General features: G+C 48.4%; 1 protein-coding gene across 3 annotated transcripts in view; it reads left to right on the plus strand.

Moving 5' to 3' along the window:
- Window positions 1-21,245, plus strand: part of RAB31 (RAB31, member RAS oncogene family) — a 132,562-nt gene that overhangs the window by 79,723 nt on the left and 31,594 nt on the right. For all 3 annotated transcript variants that reach the window (XM_045005271.1, XM_045005272.1, XM_045005270.1), the window contains exon 3: window positions 7,806-7,887. In XM_045005271.1, the coding sequence (XP_044861206.1) occupies window positions 7,806-7,887 (82 nt within the window). The remainder of the gene's footprint in view (window positions 1-7,805; window positions 7,888-21,245) is intronic.

The following is a 21,245-nucleotide window of genomic DNA, read 5'->3' on the forward strand; positions in this document are numbered from 1 at the left end:
AGTTCCCGCAGTCCCCGCTGCCCATTGGAATGCTGGGTAGAGCTCCCAATGCCTCCTGGGGGAAAAATGTGTCGAGGGTGCTTTTGGGTAACTGTTGTCATTGAACCGTCAATCACGCCCTCCCTCCCTCCCTGAAAGCTCCGGCGGGAAATCTGTTCGCGCCCTTCTCTGGTCGGTTACAGCGCGTACGCCACAGCACTGCGAGCATGGAGCCCGCTGCGATCATCGCTGCACTTATGGCCGTTGTCAACTCCTCGCACCTTATCGTCCACCTCTTCCACAGTCAGCTGCTGAGAAATCGGGCGAGGAGGCTCCGGCAGCGCGGTGAGGACAGGAAGTCACAGAGTGGCGCAGACCTCTCACAAAGCAGGGTACGCCGCGCCGTGGAGATCATGGTGGCAATGGGTCAAGTTCATGGTGTGGAACGGCGATTCTGGGCCCGGGAAACAAGCACGGACTGGTGGGACCGCATAGTGCTGCAGGTCTGGGATGAATCACAGTGGCTGCGAAACTTCAGGATGCGTAAGGGCACTTTCCTTGAACTCTGTGACTTGCTGTCCCCTGCCCTGAAGCACCAGGACACCCGGATGCGAGCAGCCCTGAGTGTGCAGAAGCGAGTGGCCATAGCCCTCTGGAAACTTGCAACGCCAGACAGCTACCAGTCAGTAGCGAACCACTTTGGCGTGGGCAAATCTACCGTGGGGGTTGCTGTGATTGAAGTAGCCCACGCAATCGTTGAGCTACTGCTCTCAAAGGTAGTGACGCTCGGAAACGTCCAGGACATCATAGATGGCTTCGCCGCGATGGGATTCCCAAACTGCGGTGGGGCTATAGATGGCACTCACATCCCTATCCTGGCACCAGCCCACCAGGCCAGCGAGTACATTAACCGAAAGGTCTACTTTTCAATGGTGCTGCAAGCACTGGTAGACCATAGGGGACGTTTTACCAACATCTTCGTTGGGTGGGCGGGCAAGGTTCATGACGCGCGTGTGTTCAGGAACTCTGGTCTGTTTAGACACCTCCAGGCAGGTACTTTCTTCCCGGACCACAAAATAATGGTTGGGGATGTGCAGATGCCTACAGTGATCCTCGGGGACCCAGCCTACCCGCTAATGCCCTGGCTCGTGAAGCCCTATATAGGCGTCTTGGACAGAGAGAAGGAACTCTTCAACTACCGGCTGAGCAAGTGCAGAATGGTGGTGGAATGTGCTTTCGGACGTCTCAAGGGGAGATGGCGGAGCTTACTGACTCGCTCGGACATCAGCAAAAAGAATATCCCCGTAGTTATTGCTGCTTGCTGTGTGCTACACAATCTCTGTGAGAGCAAGGGCGAGACCTTTTTGTCCGGATGGGAGGTTGAGGCAAATCGCCTGGCTGCAGTTTACGCTCAGCCAGACACCCGTGCCGAGAGAATATCCCAGCGGGAAGCGCTGTGTATCCGGGAGGCTTTGAAAGCAAGTTTCCTCGGAGAGCAGGGTAACCTATGACTCTCCACTTGCTTTCAAGAGAAACTGACCCTGGGCCTGTGTCTGTATGTGTCGATTTTGATCTGCGGTTACATACCCCGTTCTCCAAGTTTCCCCCACTTCCAAAGCACGTTTTAAAGCAAATTTATTGTTACAGTCATTATTAATAAATCTTTGTTTTACTTTGCATTTCTGTTCAGGTGTTGAAACATGGACGCATACTGTGCTGGGCACGGTGTGCACTGATGTACAGACCGCTTGTTCCATAGAGGAATGACATCCTCCTGCTCCTACATAGGTCTCTGGGGTGGGGGACGGTTGCAAGTGGTTGTGCATGAAGGGGAGGGATTGCAGGAAGGGGTGGGTTTGCAGGAAGGGGCGAGTGGTGCCTTCTTTGGATAGGGGTTTGGATGACGGCAGTGGGCTGCGGGTTTGGGCGTAGGAAGGGGTGAGGGGTGTGGGGGAAGGGTGAGTATCTGTCCGTGGATGAGGGCTCTTGTTGGGGCTCAGGGCAGCGGAGAGGCTCGTTGCTACGGTGGAAGTGCATGGTAAGGGCAGCGTGCCTTAACATTAAGGGGGTGGCAGGCGCTAGGACCCTGGACAAGCATACACATCACAGAATGACCCGGGGCAGCATACACCACACAGAGTGACCATGGTGCCTACTGACTGCAGTGTGTGTGTGCCCTGCAGTTGATCATGCCCCCAAGTCTGTACCCTGGTAATGTAGGCTATACCGTGCAATTATAAATCCCCTCCCCCCCCATACACAAAAAAATCCTCTGACACGAAAGATGTGACCGAAACAGTGAATAACAGCAAACAGCTTTTAATAATCTAATACACAGTGGGGGGATGAAACTTGGATTTGGGACTGGGTGAGCCTGTAAGGGAAGCACTTCTACAAATTTATAGCGTGAGAGGTGTGTGGTACATTAGCGCTATGCAGTGGTGCAGTGACAGTTCTCACGGCCCCTACCGCCCCTCCGTCTTGTACTTTTGGGTGAGGGGGGGGCAGGACTTCTTGGTGGGGGATGGCGGTTGCAGATACACTGCAGGGGGGCTCTGTCCTCCTGCCTGCGGTCCTGCAGAACATCAACAAGGCGCCGGAGCGTGTCCGTTTGCTCCCTCATTAGCCCAAGCAGCGTTTGAGTCGCCTGCTGGTCTTCCTGCCGCCACCTATCCTCCCGTTCGATGTGTGTGCGATGCTGCTGACATAGGGTCTCCCTCCACTGTCTCTGCTCTGCCGCCTCGCCTCTGGAGCAGGCCATCAGTTCCGCGAACATCTCGTCCCTAGTCTTTTTCTTTCGCCGCCTAATCTGCGCCAGCCTCTGCGAGGGGGATGCCGGGGCAGTCCGGGAAAGAGCCGAAGCTGTGTGATGGGAAAAGTAAGTGATTTCCTTGAACAGATACATGTTTGCGAACAGTGAACACAGTCTAGTCAGTTTCTCTGAACAAGACCATACAGGGCAACAAGTCTCACGAGATCTCAGGACAAGTTCGAGATTTCGGAATACGCTCTCATTGGCTGCGGCATTGAACAGGAGAGCGGACAAGTGGGGAGAGACAGCTGAATCTGTCTAGCAGACAGTCCTGGTAAGCCTTACAGTACATTCTGCTTATCAGTTAATGGATAGCTGTGCCCTCCCGCTAAAGGCAATCTGGAAATCATATACTCTGACCCTTTTCCAGCCACTCCCGACAGTGCACGGGAACACAGTGCACAGTGCTCCCTACAACACGTGGCTGTTAAGCGAGGGTCATTGTTATGCAAAGTAAAAGTCAACCATTCACAACAGTAACAATACACTAATTGCCCTAATTAGATGCACCATTTCATGAACGAGATCACCCTGATGCGGGTCCCTCGGAGTCACAAAGAGCGGATGCTAAGGGAAGCCCTGCAGAGACCAGGACCATATGCGGCCATGCTTGTGGAGGCGATGATTCCCATGTACATAAGGATGTCCTGGCGCGGAAGAGTGTGCTTCCACGGAGCACCCAACAAGGCACCTCTCCCCAGGAACCTCCTGCGGAGGCTTTTCGAGGACCTAAATGAGACCTTTCTTGAATTGTCCCTGGAGGATTATTGTTCAATCCCTATATGTGTGGACCTACTTTTCATATAGTTTTTCATTGAAAATTTTATATATAGTATTTCTATTTTTTTATACCTGTTTTATAAAAAATAAATGTTTACATGTTTATAGCACTTACCGCCTGATCCTTCCCCTGATTCAGAGTCCGGGTTAACGGCCGGGGAGGGTTGGTAGGGGATCTCTGTGAGGGTGATGAAGAGATCCTGGCTGTCAGGGAAAGCGGTATTGTGTTCGTTGTCGCCTGCGCCGTCCTCCACAGACCCTTCCTCATCTTCCCCATCGGCGAACATCGAGGAGGAACTGTCCAGGTTCACTATGCCATCCACAGAGTCCACGGTCACTGGTGGGGCAGTGGTGGCAGACCCACCGAGAATGGCATGCAGTGCCTCGTAGAAGCGGCATGTCTGAGGCCGGGCTCCGGAGCGTCCGTTTGCCGCTCTGACTTTTTGGTAGCCTTGTCTCAGGTCCTTGATTTTCACGCGGCACTGCATCGCATCCCGGCTGTATCCTTTCTCTATCATTGCTTTGGAGACCTTCTCGAAGGTCTTTGCATTCCGCTTGTTGGAGCGCAGCTCCGACAGCACAGACTCCTCGCCCCACACACCGATCAGATCAAGGACTTCCCGGTCTGTCCATGCTGGGGACCTCTTTCTATTCTTGGATTGGCCGGACTCCTCTGCTGGAGAGCTCTGCATCGTTGCAGGTGCTGCGGAGCTCGCCCCGATGTCCAGCCAGGACGTCAGATTCAAAGTGCCCAGACAGGAAAAGGAATTCAAATTTTCCCGGGTCATTTCCTGTGTGGCTGGTCAGAGAATCCAAGCTCGGACTGCTGTCCAGAGCGTCAACAGAGTGGTGCACTGTGGGATAGCTCCCGGAGCTACTAAGTTCGATTTGCATCCACACCTAGCCTAATTCGAGCTAGCCATGTCGAATTTAGCGTTACTCCACCTGTCGGGGTGGAGTACCGAATTCGAACTAAAGAGCCCTCTAGTTCGAATTAAATGGCTTCCTGGTGTGGACGGTTGAGCGGTTAGTTTGAATTAACGCTGCTAAATTCGATTTAAAGTCCTAGTGTAGACCAGGCTTAAATGTCCCCTTTCAATGTGCTAGAGTGACTAGGAAACCTGAAAAAAGAATGGGAGTACTTGTGGCACCTTAGAGACTAACAAATGTATTTGAGCATAAGCTTGGTGGTGAGGCTGCATCCAACCTTTACACAGCGCAAGGGCCGGACCTGTCCCCAAAACACCCCAGGGCCCTGCCCCTTTGCACCAGGCGTGAGCAGGCAGGCTCAGCCTGGCAGGATCCAAGTGTGGAGGGGGTCAGTGTGGGAGGAGACAAGTGTGGGGTGAGAGGGTTCTGTATGGGGCAATCTGGGTGCAGGCAACTCAGTGCATGGGCCAGGTGTGGAGGGATCTTGATGCACAGAGGCACATTGAGGAGATCCAGGTGCAGGAGGCAATGGGACTCTGCAGTGGGATCCAGGTGTAGGAGGATAGGGCTCAGCAGTGGGGAGGTCTGGGTGTGGGGGACTCAGCGGGGGGTAGGGGGGTCCAGGTGCAGCTGGTTGGGGCTCAGTGGGGTGGGGGTCTGCATGTGGAGGGCTCATGGAGGGCTCATGGAGTGATCCAGGTGCGAAGGGGGTGGGGCTCATTGAGGTGAGGGTTCAAGTGTGGGGGGTGGTCTTGATGCAGGGGGTGAGGCTCAGTGGGGTGGAGGTTCAGGTACGGGTGGTTGAGGCTCGGCAGGGGGGTCTGGATACACAGGGGTTTGGTGGATGTGGAAACAGCTCCCCATACAGTGCCCCTCCCCCCATGGTTGAGAAGCAGTGCGGGAAGGGAGGTCAATGCAGAGCTTCCTGAAGCCAGGAAAGGTTTCTGGGGGTGGGTCTGACCCGGACCCAGCCACTCGTTGCAGGGGAAGAGCAAGTCCCATCCTCTCTCACCCCCAGCCAGCCAAGACTTGCAGCTGAATCTGGCGCAGGGTAGAAGCCACTGGCAAGGGCATTCCCAGCCCTACCTTCAGCAGTAGTTTACCTCTCCGCTAGCTGCTCCAAGCACCCGAAATGATGCACCTGTGCTACTGGGGAGGGGCATGTGACCAGTCTTCTGGCTTCCCTTTGCTTCCCCATCAGAAACTCATTTTTCTGTGGAGAAGCAAAGAAATCTGCGGGACACATGAATTCTGTGCGCACGCAGTGGTGCAGAATTCCCCCACGAGTAGAATTTCTTCTAGGTTTATAATGCATCAGATTCTGAGGTTTTAATAAGACAGGATAATGCAGCATAATCAGACCAAATATAATTCATCTGCATCTATTTGTCACAGAAACTGCAGAGCTTCTAAATCCAAAGCATCACAAGCTAGCTCCTGTCAGTCATTTAACTGAGTTTAATTCAGAGATCTCTTCTTTCCAACACTTATGGCCAAATCCTCAGCCCTGCATCAGTTGGAAAACTTTGAAGACACTTGACTTCCCTAGGGCAGAGGAAGCTAATACACCTTGTCCATGAAGGAATTATTTGGGTGTGAACAGTTGCTCTTGTTTTGTAATTATTCTACTTTAAATTCCTTATGCAGAGTAAGCTTTGTTTGTGTTTGATGTTGAGGTAGCTAAAAGCTTTCAGATGTAACAGGTTGACCGCTGCCTTTGGATGCACAATTGTAGTCCCAGCTGGGGATTTTATGACCAGATTCCAATACAGTTTTGGACGACTGAATTTAACAAATGGAGGAAGCTGGGCAGAGAGGAGTGGGAAAGGAAGCACGTCATCACTGGCAGTATTGATTAGGAAGTCATTTGCTCATAATGATGAAATTAATGGGAACCTAGTGGACCTTTAGTTCTAAACCACTGTCAGTCCTTTATCAAAGTAAAGATATTCTACCAATATGAGAAGAAAATAGAAACTTTTCATAATTGTCATGTTTAGGGGAAAAGATTTTATATTTGGAAAAAAAAACACTTTGTCACATTAGTGTACTGAGTTAAATATTGCTAATATGTTTTGTTACCTTGTGTTTTCTAAGTAGGACTACTACATAGGTAAGGGTTTTTGGGTTTTTTTGTTTTGTTTTTGACAGATGAACTAATGTTCTAAATCCACAATTCTAGTGACCTCCTGTAGCTGCTGGTGTTCTGAACTTCCTGTTTTCAAAGCTGTGAAGTGTTGCATAATAAAAGAATGATAGTTGGAAACATAAACCCACAAAATAACCAAAGAAAATACTGCTCTTCCTGTATTACTTAATCTTTTTGTATCCAATGGAACACTGTTTGAATTGAGCAATTTACAGATGGCTATCCAGGGAACCTCTGGTGTATCTTTCCTAGAAAATGTTTTGAAAACACATGCCATGTGATGTAATCCAGTGTATTTCTAATGCAAAACACATCCTATCAGGTGCCTCTTTATATGTCAGGGATAAAAGTTATCTTTGCAGGAATGGTTCAGCAGTGTCTAGAAAGAAACACAATTCTACCAGGGCCTGGGCAATCTCTTTCAGGCCTCCTTCAGCTCAAACACTGTTGTATAGAGCAAACCTATAAATGTCTAGCATTCTTTCGTAAAGGGATACAATTTTGAAAAATCACATTTCCCGCTGAAAAAATTCTACCTATTATTGTTAGAAGTAACAACTAACACTGTTATGCCCAAGATTGGAGGGGATGTGGGGGCGGGACTTTTTGGTTTGTTTACATTGTACTTTTGGCAACACTTTGTGTATAGTCTGTTCTGCTGTTTTGTTGCTAGTCACTTACTTTTCCTGTCTTCTACACTAGCATATGAAATCACTCATTCACTGCTTGGTGGGGAGATAACATGTACACTTATCCCACTCCTTGCAAGAGGATGTTCACCAGGATCAAAACAAAAAGAACCTGAAGTGCCAGCTGCCCAATGGACAGGCATGTGCACAGAGAAGAAAGGAGGTGTGGGCCCCAGGCACGTTTGGTGCTGATGCTCGAGCCTAACCAGAAAGATCCCTCTAAACCTCACCAGAAGAAAAAAGAAATCCTAATTTGCGTAAACAAAAATAAATCCTGGGGATATTACTGAATGGACGCTGTACCAGAAAATGACTTTTTCCCACCCTAAGTGGCCTGGCCGAACCAAACAAACCTGCCCAAAGTCTAGAGTTGATATATTTAGAATATTGGTCCGGTGAATTCCATTTGTTAACCTCACAGTGGGTTTAGATTTGAATAACAAACAGTTGATACTTCTCATTTCAGTGCTTCCTTCATGACTAAAACTGTGCCTTGTGGGAATGAGCTTCATAAATTTCTGATCTGGGATACAGCTGGTCAGGAGCGGGTGAGTATCTCTGTGTGATATGTTCTGTTAAAATAATATTTAATACTTATATGCCACTTTTCATCTTCACAGGTCTTTAACAAACATGTTTAATGAATTCTCACACTACCTTGTGAAGTATGTCTCAGTAACTAAGTATTACTATTCCCATTTCACAGATGGGAAAACAGAGGCAAGCAGGTTAAATGACTTGCCTAAAAGCAGAGATCAAACTGGATCAAGTTTCAGTTCTCTGCCCTCTTCTACAAAGCCCTGCGGAACTCTGCTTCTGCCTGTATATTGATTTATGGGCTGATTCTGATCTCTTATTCTAGAGGGTCACATAGTTTGAGCGCAGTTGCACACACCACAGCCACTACTCTCTGTGTGCCACCATCCCATCCCCCTTTATTTGAGGGACTCCCTGCAACACCTCCCTTCATCCCACCATTCTCCATCTACTACGTGCCTGGAGCTCTGTATGGCCTCCGTTTCCCCCTTTCTTGCATGCCCCTGCATTATCCATTTCCCCCGAGGCAGGGGCTTTGTGTGTTTTCCCTCATTCCCCCTCTGCCACATTGCAGGGGTTGTGTATGTGCTCCTCATTTCCTCTTCCTCACATGCCAGCAGGGGGCTGGAACAATTTGTATAGTGGGGATGCTGACATACATTGAATCAAACTGTAAACCCTGTATATGATGGAAACCACTTCAAGCCAAGGGGTGTAGCAGCTTCCCTAGTTCCAGCACATATGCATGCCAGCAACCCTCATTCTTCCCTCCCATTCGGTGCCCTCCTCCCCCCCCCCCCATTTCCCACCACTATTGTTTCTTTTCTTTCTGCCTGGGAGATAAATCATTCAGGGTGTCAGCATTTTAAAATTGTATTGGGACCTTTATCAGAGCTGAGATGAGGGGTGTTGTTATGCTGGATGGCCTTAATGGCTGTCATCAACCAGTTCTTTGATTTATAGACCATGACAATGGTGGGTGAAGCTGTGCTGGTTCTGCTAACCAGATGCCAGGGCTCCACCTGGCCCACATTTTCTCCTTCCTGTTTTCTAGTTTTCACCAAAATCAGGAGAATTCTGCCTATTGATGTTTAGAACTTCCCTTGAAGTTTTAGAATTTGATGGGATGCATCATTCCAAAGTTTTCACATTATGTACAAACAAACACAAACAGAAAAATGCCATTGAGTGTCTGGTCGTACTTGACACAAGTCAACCACTACCCAGGGGGTTGTGAAAAGGGGGTATGGTGTATGCCAGGTCTGGCTCCTGAGAATTCCCCTATCCGTTAAGCTGGCTTCACTGAATGCCCCGTTCGCACTGTCAGAATGACACATGAGAGGGATGGGAAGCAAGCTGAAGAAGGGTTTTGTGCAGCATGATGTGGCCCAGTGGATTTATACTGGTGTAAGAAAACTGATCAAGCTCCTAGCTTCTTATCACACTATCCCATTGCCTTCTCTGCACTGCTAGTAATGCCAATTTAAGCCTTGATGTCCTGTTTCTCTGCCTAAAGTTGTCTCTTTGTCCTTTTGCGTGCTGCCCTTATGCATAACATTTCTTGCACCCTGCTAATGAAGTGGGGAATAAATTATCTGTAGACTCTCACTATCTCTACAACACTCTGCCCTGCTTCTTCCTTACTGTCTGGGGCCAACTTTCAATCACCTCTAACTTGTTCATCTGGGGTTTCACTACGCTTCTCCCTGTGATGTACCCAAGGTATTTGGCCCTACTGCACATTTGGATGGGTTAGCTGTAAGATCCATTTTTCTCAGGGTATCCAGTACTGCTTCATCCTTTTCCAGATGTGTCCCCCAGTCTTGGTTGTGTATGATCACACTGTGCAAGTGAGTGGCTGCATACCTGGCACATGGGCATAATAGCTTATTGATGAGGTTTTGGAAGGTTTCTGGTGCCCCATGCAATCCAAAATGGAGGAACCTGTACTGGTCTAAGCCTTTTGGTGTAGAAAAAGCAGTCTCCTCTTTGGTAGCCTCTGCTTGAGGGATTTGCCAGTAGCCTTTGGACAGGTTGAGGGGTAGACAAGAATCTTGCTTTTCCCAACTGGTCTATGAGCTCATCTGTCTGAGGTATGGGGTAGGAAACAAACTGGGACAGCTCATTTAATTTTCAGAAGTCATTGTAGAACCTCGTGGTACCATCTGGTTTAGATACCAGAATGATTGGGCTGGACCACTAACTATGGAAAACTTTGACTCTCTCCATTTTCTTAATTTCTGTACTGATTTCCTCCCTTTTATCCTCAGGGATCCCGTATGGTTTAAGCTTCACATTCACTCCTGGATTTGTGATGTGCTTCTGTGGTTCTGGCTGGCTTCTCTGAAAACAAATCTTGGTTTCATTCAGTCATCTTGACAACTTCTAGAAGCTGTACAGGGGTAACTCTGGAGATATTTTGACTCATTTCTGAGGCTTATCTTCCCGCAGTAGTGTCTCTAGGGTGACCATATACATTCCTATGTGTTGCCAGGTCTTGAATAGGTTGATGGTTTGCTCCTGCTTTGGCCTCTATTACTTTGTATGGCTCCTGTCATACGGCTAATTGCTTGCTTTCCATCATGAGCACCAACACCTTTACCTGATCAGAAGTCTGGAATTTCTAAACCCTTGCTTGTCAATTATAATAGGCTTGTTGGGCCTTCTGTGGCTTTTTCCATATGTTCCTGCACTACTGGGATGACTTGGGATATTCTGTCCTGCATCTGCATGACATAGTCAGTGACATTGGTTCCTTGATTAGGCTGTTCCTCCCAATCCTCCTTGGCAATGTCCAATATGCCACAGACATAGTGACCATATAACTAGGGTGACCAGATGTCCTGATAATTAGGGGTGTATTGTCTTATTTAGGTAACCTATTATCCCCCTCCCCCGGTCCTGATATTTCACACTTTGTATCTGGTCACCCTACAGGGTACTTCCCTTATAGCAAACATTGGGTAGAGTAGCAAGATATCCCAGTTTTTCCCATCTCGACTTGCTACTTTCTATATCATGCTCTTCAGTGTCCTGCTGAAGCATTTGACCAGGCCATCAGTCCGGATAGTAAATTGAAGTGCACAGGGCCCGTATTCAATGCATCACACACTGCTCCTTCATCAACTTTGATACAAAGGGAATCTCTTGATCTATCAGAATCTCCTTGGATATTTCCATTACCATCTCATAATAGGGCTTCTGGTCCTCTCCACACAGTAAGGGAGTGAAGCCAGGAATGTCACAGGGCTGTTTTTCCAAACATGAGGAGATATGCCTTGATGTCACTTGTCATCTTTTATAGGTAGCTGCTAGCCTTTAAGGATTGAGTTCCATCATGGCCACCTCCTGTAGCAGTCAGGGCGTTAGCTGTCTCACTACTTTCTGTAGGATGGCTTGGTCCCATGTTGCCTAGTTTATCAACAGTTAGTTTGTCTCCTGCTATATTTGTACAGACTCCTGCTGTGCAGCCACCTGGACTCTGGTAGCATCCTGTTGTGGATTCTGGGGTAGTCTGCTATGCCAAATCCCACCTCTGATGCCATATGTGGCAACACACTTTTCATCGGGTCAAAACTCAATCTCTCTTCCTCTGGCGTTGGGGGCAGAGAAGGGGCCTGGAGTAAATCACACCTGCTTCAGAGGTTTGATTCTTAATGTTGGTTTATTTACGATATTTACAGGGTAGGCCCTAGGGTTGGCCCTATAAGTTTCTTTAAACAACAAAAAATATGTTTCCTAACTCTCCTGGATTAGTGCCTCCGATGCTAATAACTAAGGCAACGTTTCAGTCACGGGTATTTTTAGTAAAAGTCACAGACAGGTCATGGGCAATAAACAAAAATTTACAGCCCGTGCCCTGTCCATGACTTTTACCAAAAATACCAGTGAATAAAATTTGGAGATGGGGGCGGGGGCTGCCTAGGGGCCCCACGGGTGCTGGGGGAGGGTGGCTCGGGTGCTGGCGGGGGGTGGGGGGGAGGGAGCACAGGCCGCAGTGTGCGGCCCAGGACCCCTGCTGGTGCCAGGGGGAGGGTGTGGGTGGCAGGGCTGGCAGGCTTCCTACCTGGTTCTGCACCTTTCCCCCCAGCAGCAGAATTTGGGCATGGGAGGGGGCAGGGGGTTGGGGCATGGGACAGAGTAAGGCAGGCTCTGGTCAGCGTTTATCTGGGGGCTCCCCGTAAGCAGCAACGTCCTCTTCGCTCAGCTGTAGGTGGAGGCATGGCCAGACAGCCCTGCACGCTGCCTCTGCCTGCACCACCCCCACTGCTCCGATTGGCTGCCTCCCAACCAATGGGAGTTGTGAAGGCAGTGCCCTGGGCGGAGGCAGCATGCAGAGCTGCCTGGCCACACCTCTGCCTAGCAGCTGAGCGAGGGGGATGTCGCCGCTTCCTGGGAGCCTCCCAGGTAAGCGCCGCCCAGACCCTGCCTCACTCTGTCCCGTGCCTCAACCCCGTGCCCTCTCTCACACCCAGACTCTTCTGCGGGGGCCCGAGACTGCCCCAGCAGCAGCCAATGCGCCTGGCACAGGAGCTGCCTGAGCTGCTCCTGAGCCAGGCTCACCGGCTGCTGCAAAAGTCACTGAGGTAACGGAAAGTCACAGAATCCATGACTTCTGTGACCTCCATGACAAACTTGCAGCCTTACTGATAATCAGTTGCCCACTCTGGGCCCAGTTACGCTGGGAACCAAGGCCCCCTCCCCAAACAGAAATAAACACAAGATTTCCTTTATAGAGAAAACAGCCCTTTACCTAGGAGAAGCCTTTTCCCCTTACTGCACACAACCCTTTTGCAGCTTGCTTCTCCTCTCTCTTCACTGGAAGAGGTTTTCAAAGGTCAGAGGCTGCCCTTAATTGGATTCAGGTGTCCATGATTAACTTGAGGTAACCTCTTTCAGTTCATAGGAAAAAGGGCATTAACTATTCTAACATTAATATGCCTACCTTTAGCTACTCTTTTAGAACTGTCAAGTCTGACTTTGTTGCAGCTGATAAACCCCCAAACAACACAATCCATTGTTCCATCATGATGTATGCCTGTCCTAAATGAATAACTGCATAATTTTACCGGTGTCACTCCTGATCTTTCTCCCCCATCTTTTTTATTGTCCCCTATGTTGTAGCATGTCTGAAACTAGATGGTAAACTCCTCCATGCAGGTATCTTGCTTTTTAAAAAAAAAATTGCATCATAAGGCACCTAGCGTGCACTTTTCCTATCACGCTGCGTCTAACTGCATCTGTGTTCAGGCTCACTTCCTGTTCTCTGCAACAAAATTACTTACATATTTTTCTCAACAGTGTTTCGTTTTGGCTTAATTCTTCTAAATGTAAGTCCAAATGCATGTGCTGTATAATCAGGGCCTGGTGCCTTCTGCAGTTTGACAGCCGCCCAAACTGCTGCCACGTCTGCGCCCTGATACGGAAAGCTCTTCTGCTGCTTTCCCCCTCACCCTGGTTTAAAAAAAAAGCAGAATGATCAGCACTTGGTTCACTCTATCTGACTCTAATCACAGGTCTATTCACCCTGCCTTCCACTCCACTCCATGCAACCTCCAAAGCCACTGTGCCTTTTCCCATGCGGCTATATAAATATGGGAAATAGTACAAAAAGATGGACTGGCCCCACGTCCCCCAGGCATGCTGGAACAATTTGTATAGTGGGGGTGCTAAGAGCCATTGAACCAAACTGCAAACCCCGTATATGATGGAAACCACTTCAAGCCAGGCGGTGCGGCAGCACCCCTAGTTCCAGCACTTATGGATCCCCCTGAAGGTTTCATGGCAAGTCAGGAATAGAAGCAGCTGCACTTAACTCTTCTCCCCCTAGCAGAGCAAATAGTGGCAGGAGGGGGAGGACGCCCCCAGTCCCTCTAACAGACAGAAGGATTGAGTTCCTTCTCCCCCACCCCTCCAGTGCCTGCAGTCAGAAATGCGTATAACTGCAGAACAAAGCCCTGCTGTGGGGGGTTCAGCTAACATGACAGTTAAGACCTACAGACAATAGTTCTGACAGGAGCTAATAATAACAACCATACTTAGTTGTTCCTCATCCATCCATCTCACTGTTCTTTACAATGAGGCATAAGTAATATGTCTATTTAACAGATGGAGAAACTGGTACAGAGAGCTTCAAGTCAAAAAATTTTCAAAACTTGGGCAGACTCAAATAGTCATGCAGGCACGCCGCCAGGGGCTCAAGTCGGTAGGGCTAATTAGAGCTGGCATTTGGCTGTGCCCAAGTTGTCTGAGCACTAGTTCTGGCTATATCAGGCCACTGAAAAGCCTAAACTAAAAGTATGAACATAACATAGATTAATTGCTTCTTTAGAGTTTACAGAAATTGTAGCACATCTTAAAGGCGCAAACAGCAGGCCTGTTCCTCCATAACATCTTCAGGGGCAGTTCCCTGTTTCTGTCCTTCTTCTGTACTTCAACTTCTTTCCTTCTCTGCCTTTGATCCTCCAGTGACATTTGAATCAATATTTGGGCTTCTTCTTCTAGGGTGACCAGATATCCCAATTTTATAGGGACAGTCCTGTTATTCAGAGCTTTGTTGTATATAGGCACCAATTGTCCCCGTCCCGATTTTTCACACTTGCTATGTGGTTACCCTGTCCTCTTGCCTCCTCATCCTCTCCCATCTTCTTCTCATCATGCTGTCTAAAACTAGCCTGCATTTAGATGCTCACCATTAGGTGTCCAGACCTCATTAGCAGATACAATATTGTCATGTGTAATAACATTTAGCGCCTAGTAGTAATTTCCAAGCCAGGATGCTTGTATGGATGTTTTAGGACAGGGATCAGCAATCTTTGGCATGCGGCTGAGCAGGGTAAGCACACTGGCAGGCTGAGCTGGTTTGTTTACCTGCCGCGTCTGCAGGTTCAGCCGATCGCGGCTGCTACTGGCCGCGGTTCGCCATCCCAGGCCAATGGGGGCTGCGGGAAGCGGTGCGGGCCGAGGGATGTGCTGGCCGCTGCTTCCTGCCACCCCCATTGACCTGGAACGGCGGCCAGTGGGAGCCGCGATTGGCCGAACCTGTGGACGCGGCAGGTAAAGCACCAGGGTGCTTACCCTGGCGAGCCGCGTGCCAAAGGTTGCCGATCTCTGCTTTAGGAAATCCCACTGAGCACTAGAAACTCAGGAAACTTGGATATGGTAAAAACCAACTTGAACATTTGTTGGGTACCCAGCACCCACCTGAGGCACTAGATGGGCATCCAAATGACTGTTTGTATCTGCTCAAACTTTTGGAAACTTTGGACATAGTGTGTATGGGAGCTTGGTCACAGAAAACCAGATCCCCAAAAAAGTCAACACATAACAAAAGCTATTTCCCTGAACCACAGGGTGTTTTAACTCAGACTGAGAACTACAGCTATGTGGGAACCAGAATTTCCCTTTAGCAGGAAATTCTGCAATTTCAAAATTTGTGTTAGATCCGAATCAGAACAAATTGCCAAATTTCAAACTTTCCCATAAAGCAAATTTTTTGAAAAATTTCATTTTGGGTCAATTGAAGCATTTCCTTTCAAAATTGAAATGTTTCATTACATTTTCAATTTTTACAAATGTATATTTTAGAATATAAATTATAATATAAAACATTTTCAAAACAAAGTCATTTCAATGAAAAATTAAAATGCTCCATTCCAATAAGATCCAACCTTATCAAAATGCTTCATCTCAATTTTTTTCAAAACAAAAATTTCATCAGAATAAACACGTTCCTGTGGCAAGTTTTGAATTGGACAAAAGGGCATTTTCTATTGGAAAATTTTAACAAGCTGTACTGGCAGCCTTTGCTCAGTCATCTCTCTTCCTGTTCCTGAAGCAATTACTTTCGTAGCCCTGCCCTGGAGCGCCTGTGGGAGTCTGAGCTACTATTAACTCCTCATTTGACAGGAGTGCCAAGTGACTGCTTCACATTCCACTTCTGCAGCATTAAGCAGGAAGTGTGAAAAGCAGCTGAGGTTTTCCTTTTCAGAACCCCTGACCAATCAAAGCAGCTGCCTAAGAGGAAAGAAGGTTTAGCTCTGCATTTCTTCAAGGGCGGAGAGAGGAGGAGAGAATGGTGTAGTCAGAACAAAGCAGCTTAGAAAAAAGATGGAAAAAGAAACAAAATGAGAAATTTCTATGCCTAACATATCACAACCTGCCACAGAGCTTGGACTGAGTACTGACAACACAGCTCTGCCTCTAATTCATTAAGTGGATAAAAAAAATAAAAAGAGTCTGCATAAGTAACCATAGATGGAAAATTCTTGGTGAAAATTCCAATTCCTAAATCTGCATTTTTAATACACATTTTTTTAATAAAAGCCTACACCAATTTTTTGCAGTATGATGATATGTTAGAAAATGGGGATTCAGAAGCAGACTTCCTGCCTTGCCGGGGGTGGGAGTGAATTCTCAGTTTGTTGTACAGTGGATGTGCTGAGCCTCCAGAGAGACTTCTGGCAGCTCTGCATGACTTTCTAGTACCACTTATTGAGGAGAGTGTAGGTTGTTTTGTCAGAAAAAAAGAGAGCTGTTGAACCATCCTTCCCTTTCTAGTGAGAATTTGAAACCTCAGCAGCACATTTAAAAACATCTCTTTACCTCTCCCTGCTTAAGTATCAATCTCTGATGTCCCAGTTTCTTAGTGATCACATGTCAAATCATCCCACTTATTCCACTTTCCAGAGTGTTACTTTCCCTCCATCTTGTCTTTTTTTCTAGTGCTTTTCATCAAACTTACATTGCGGCCCTGAACTGCATGGATAAAATTCATGACAGTTTTGTTAGCATGAGCAAAGATTGCCCCCCTACAAACAATCTCATCATAAGTTAGCTAAGGATGTTTTTATTAGTGTGTACAGTGGAACCCATTTATGTCGACCTCGGTTAACTTGCCAACCCTATTAAGTGGACGGTTTACAAGAGGAACCGCCAAACGCCCTGTTTGCCTTATGGGTTTCTCATCTGTTATGTCGATTTGCAGAACCCTAATATCTCGAGCCCGTCCCCGACCCACCGTGTCCCCAGCCGCCCAGCCACGCTGTTCCCCGGCCGCCCGGCTCCCCAGCCCGGCGGTTCCCCGCGTACCCGCCCGCCCAGCTCCGCTTCCCCGCCTGCCCGCCCCCGCATACCCGGTCCCTGCCTGTCTCCGCCTGCCCGCCCGGACCCGCATACCTGGTCCCGGCTCGCCTGCCGCCCGCCGCCCGGCTCCGCCTCGCCTCCCGCCCGGTCCCTGCCTGTCCCCTACCAGCCGCCCAGCCACGCGGTTCCCCGGCCGCCCGGCTCCCCAGCCCGGCGGTTCCCCGCGTACCCGCCCGCCCAGCTCCGCTTCCCCGCCTGCCCGCCCCCGCATACCCGGTCCCTGCCTGTCTCCGCCTGCCCGCCCGGACCCGCATACCTGGTCCCGGCTCGCCTGCCGCCCGCCCGCCCGGCTCCGCCTCGCCTCCCGCCCGGTCCCTGCCTGTCCCCTACCAGCCGCCCAGCCACGCGGTTCCCCGGCCGCCCGGCTCCCCAGCCCGGCGGTTCCCCGCGTACCCGCCCGCCCAGCTCCGCTTCCCCGCCTGCCCGCCCCCGCATACCCGGTCCCTGCCTGTCTCCGCCTGCCCGCCCGGACCCGCATACCTGGTCCCGGCGCTCCTGCCGCCCGCCCGGCTCCGCCTCGCCTCCCGCCCGGTCCCTGCCTGTCCCCTACCAGCCGCCCAGCCACGCGGTTCCCCGGCCGCCCGGCTCCCCAGCCCGGCGGTTCCCCGCGTACCCGCCCGCCCAGCTCCGCTTCCCCGCCTGCCCGCCCCCGCATACCCGGTCCCTGCCTGTCCCCGCCCGCCCGCCCGGCCCGCATACCTGGTCCCTGCCCGTCCCCGCCCGTCCCCGCCCCACATACCTGTCCGCCCGGCTCCGCTTTGCCGGATCCAGCCACGTGCAGGCAGCGCGGTAAGGGGGCAGGGAGGGGGTGGGGGGGGTGGATAGGGGTTTATCTCGATCATTGGTTATCTCGATGGCTTTTGGCAAACCCCTAGGCCGTCGAGATAACAGGGTTTAACTGTATTTCAGTCTGTGATGCCATAAGTGGTTTCTAATTACAATGCTTTTGTCTGTATGCCTTGGGCTGCTGCCAATTTTCCATTTTGCCAGCCTGACGAATATTGTGGCAGCCAGAAGGCTATGTTTCCAAGACAAGGAAATGCATGTCTACACTTTTTTTGCTACTATTTTTTAGTAAAAGGGCATCCAGGTGTTTAAACCCAGCTAGAATTCACGCTCAGGGGTTTTTCTTAATTCCATATGCAATAACTTCATAATTAGCGAAAAACACCAGTCCAAATGGATGTAGCTTTTACTCACCGCTTCACTCGCAGGGACCTCTTCTTCAGTCTCTCCCTCATCCACAAGTCGCCATTCACACTGTGTGCAAAGATTCCAGGGCCAGAAGGGACCATTGTAATTATCTAGTCTGACCTCCTGTATAACTTAAGACAAAGAACTTCCCCCAAATAATTTCTAGAGCAGATATCTTTAGAAAAATGTCCAATCTTGATTTAAAAGTTGCCAGTGATGGAGAATCCACCAAGACCCTGGTAAATTGTTCCAGGGGTTAATTAACCTCACTGTTAAAAATGTACACCTTATTTCTAGTTTGATTTTGTCTAGCTTCAACTTCTAGCTACTGGATGCTCCCATCACTTAGCAAAATTCTCTTCCCTGATTTCACTGCCTGCTCATAGACATCCAGTGGGGGGTGTTGGAGAGAAACTGTACCTTTTCAGTCCTCCTCCCTTTTGCCTGCTTGAGAATCAGAAGCTAGAACCTTGCTTTCACTCAGTTGCCTTCCTAATAATGCAGCACTATGCACTAAACAACTACAGACTTTCACTAGCTCATTTGACTTCTTTCCCACCTGCTGAGACACTTCTGGCTTTCTTCTGAACAGAGAATCAGGGAGTGTCTCTTGCGCTCCTTTACAGCAACAGGGTTTTTGTGACAGGGTTCTTGCTCCGCCAGAGCCTGGAAAGTATAAATCTAACTCCCATTGAAATCAGTGTTTAAATAAAGATCTGGGCCCTAGTTAATAACTTATCCTCAGAATACACAAACCTTGAGTTAGAGTTCAGACTTGTCCCATCCCTGGACTTTAGCTTTGTTGGTAACTCAAACATAATAATACAATGTAGCATAATCAACTAAGGGCTTGTCTGCATTGCAGAATTAACTCAAGTTATAACTGAAGTATTGCCCCTAACTTGAATTCCATTCTTACGCAAACCCCTTAACTTGAGCACCGTGGTCCTTTAACCTCAAGTTGTCTGGGGGTATAGGCTAAAGCTCAAGTGAGCACTTGTCAGCTGCTAACACAATCTGTGATGTTAAACCAATTTGTTTAGCTTCAGTGCTATTTCATGACCACTCTCACTCAAGATGGCCTAACTCAAATGTAGATAACTCAAGTTAACTCCTCTGTGAAGACATAACCTGAGCTAGGCTGCCTCTAGGGCTTCAGACTAGGACCTTTTCTGTCCTTTCTCTAGAAAGCAGCTCTCACCTTTTGTAGACCTTGCATATTGTTAATTGTTAACAAGCCATATCTGCCATAACAAGTATACAGATTTATGCTGGCTTCTAACAGCTGCTGCTAACAGTTGAGTTCTGCCACAATTTCATGTTATTTATTTATTTGTTTTATTTGTTTTATTTTGTTGGGGTGGGGGAGAGGAGGGAATGTCATCAAAATAAATAAGCAAATAAAGACAACATGGCATTTACCATTGTAAGACTGATCATAAAGCCAGGTAACTACCTTGAAGTGTGTGGGTGTATATGTATATTTTCATTAAACTTAAAAAAAAACCAAAAAACCTCACATGCAGATTACCAAAGAACAATAATTCAGAATCAAGAGTTAATGTCATTAGATGTTTCACTTAAGGATTTATCTTCATAAGAGCTGAACACCATGTCATTTCTATAATATTTCAAAGCTTTGTTTTCTGCTTATTTTAAATATTCCCTTTAGGGGCTCTCCTAAAATGCTTGTATATTTTTTTTCTTTTACTGCAAGAACTCTCATCTTTTGGAGGCAATGTATATGAGTGAATAAGAGGCTTTTTCAGTCTATTTTGACAAATCAATAAGAGAAAAAAAATGCTGGATTGATTTGATAGACTAGCAATCACCTATAAAGATTTCTTAAATAATTTTTTCTGTCCTGTTGAACTTTGGGTCCAGAAGAAGATTAGTAATTTGAACATACTTGTGGGAGTGACATCTACTGATTTTCAAATCTTTGTAAAATACTGATATATACAACTATTTTTAAAAGTTTCCTTAGTACTAGAATTACAGTCCTGTGTTGTATGTAGAGAAAACTACTCAAGATTATAAAATGCTAAATCATATCTTTGAATGGCGTGCATGCATAACATTTTTCATTCACTCTTTGCCAGCTGAGAATATTAGGAATTTCCTCTCCCTCCATCCCCTCCACTATGTCTGTGTGAGAAGCTTACACTTCAGGATAATCTACTTATTGTTTCTATTTCTCTTCTATAACTCCTCTCCAACACCTAAGATTTCAAACTTGTGCAGTATTTCTGTGGTAGGCCATAGCATCAGAGAAGACAAGACACTGCACTAATAAACTGATCTGGGCAATGTCTGAAGTATAGCAATGGGGTCTGTCTTAGCCCCCTTGGGCAAGACATAAGTATTCAGAGAATAAGTTGACAAGAATGAAAAGGAAAATCTAGGCCTGAGATACTCAACCTGTGATTCTAGAGACATTTGCAAATGCTTCAAAGGGCACCTGCTGAATTTAGCCCCATTTAGTTTGCTTCCAGCTCCTCTGTTTGGTCTTAGATGCAGCATAGACCAAAGGAGTGATCACCTACTCCCTGATGTATAATAATGCAGTTTATAATGGGGTAGCAAGGTCTTCTGCTGCTCCTGTCCAGTTAGCAGTTGTTGAAAGTTGTGTGGAAATGCTGACTGACTACTGCTGACTCTGTGTGGTTGTTGCTAGGGTTTTCCTCCAGGGCCTCTCCGCCCAAAGTGCCACTTGTATCTGCCATATTATCCACGGTGTGATTCACAAGTTGCACCTGCCACCAGGGGCGGCTCTAGGAATTTGGCCACCCCAAGCACGCCGGTCCGCGGCTCCGGGCGATCTCTTGCAGACGTGCCTGTGGAGGGTCCACTGGTCCCGCGGCTCCGGTGGAGCATCCGCAATCATGCCTGCAGGAGGTCCACCGGAGCCGCGGGACCAGCGGACCCTCCGCAGTCATGCCTGCGGGAGGTCTACTGGTCCCGTGGCTGCGGTCGACCTCCCGCAGGCATGACTGCGGAAGGTCCGCTGGAGCCGCCTGCTGCCCTGCCG

Source organism: Mauremys mutica, chromosome 2 (assembly GCF_020497125.1).
Source record: "Mauremys mutica isolate MM-2020 ecotype Southern chromosome 2, ASM2049712v1, whole genome shotgun sequence".
In the NCBI taxonomy this organism is placed as follows: domain Eukaryota; kingdom Metazoa; phylum Chordata; order Testudines; family Geoemydidae; genus Mauremys; species Mauremys mutica.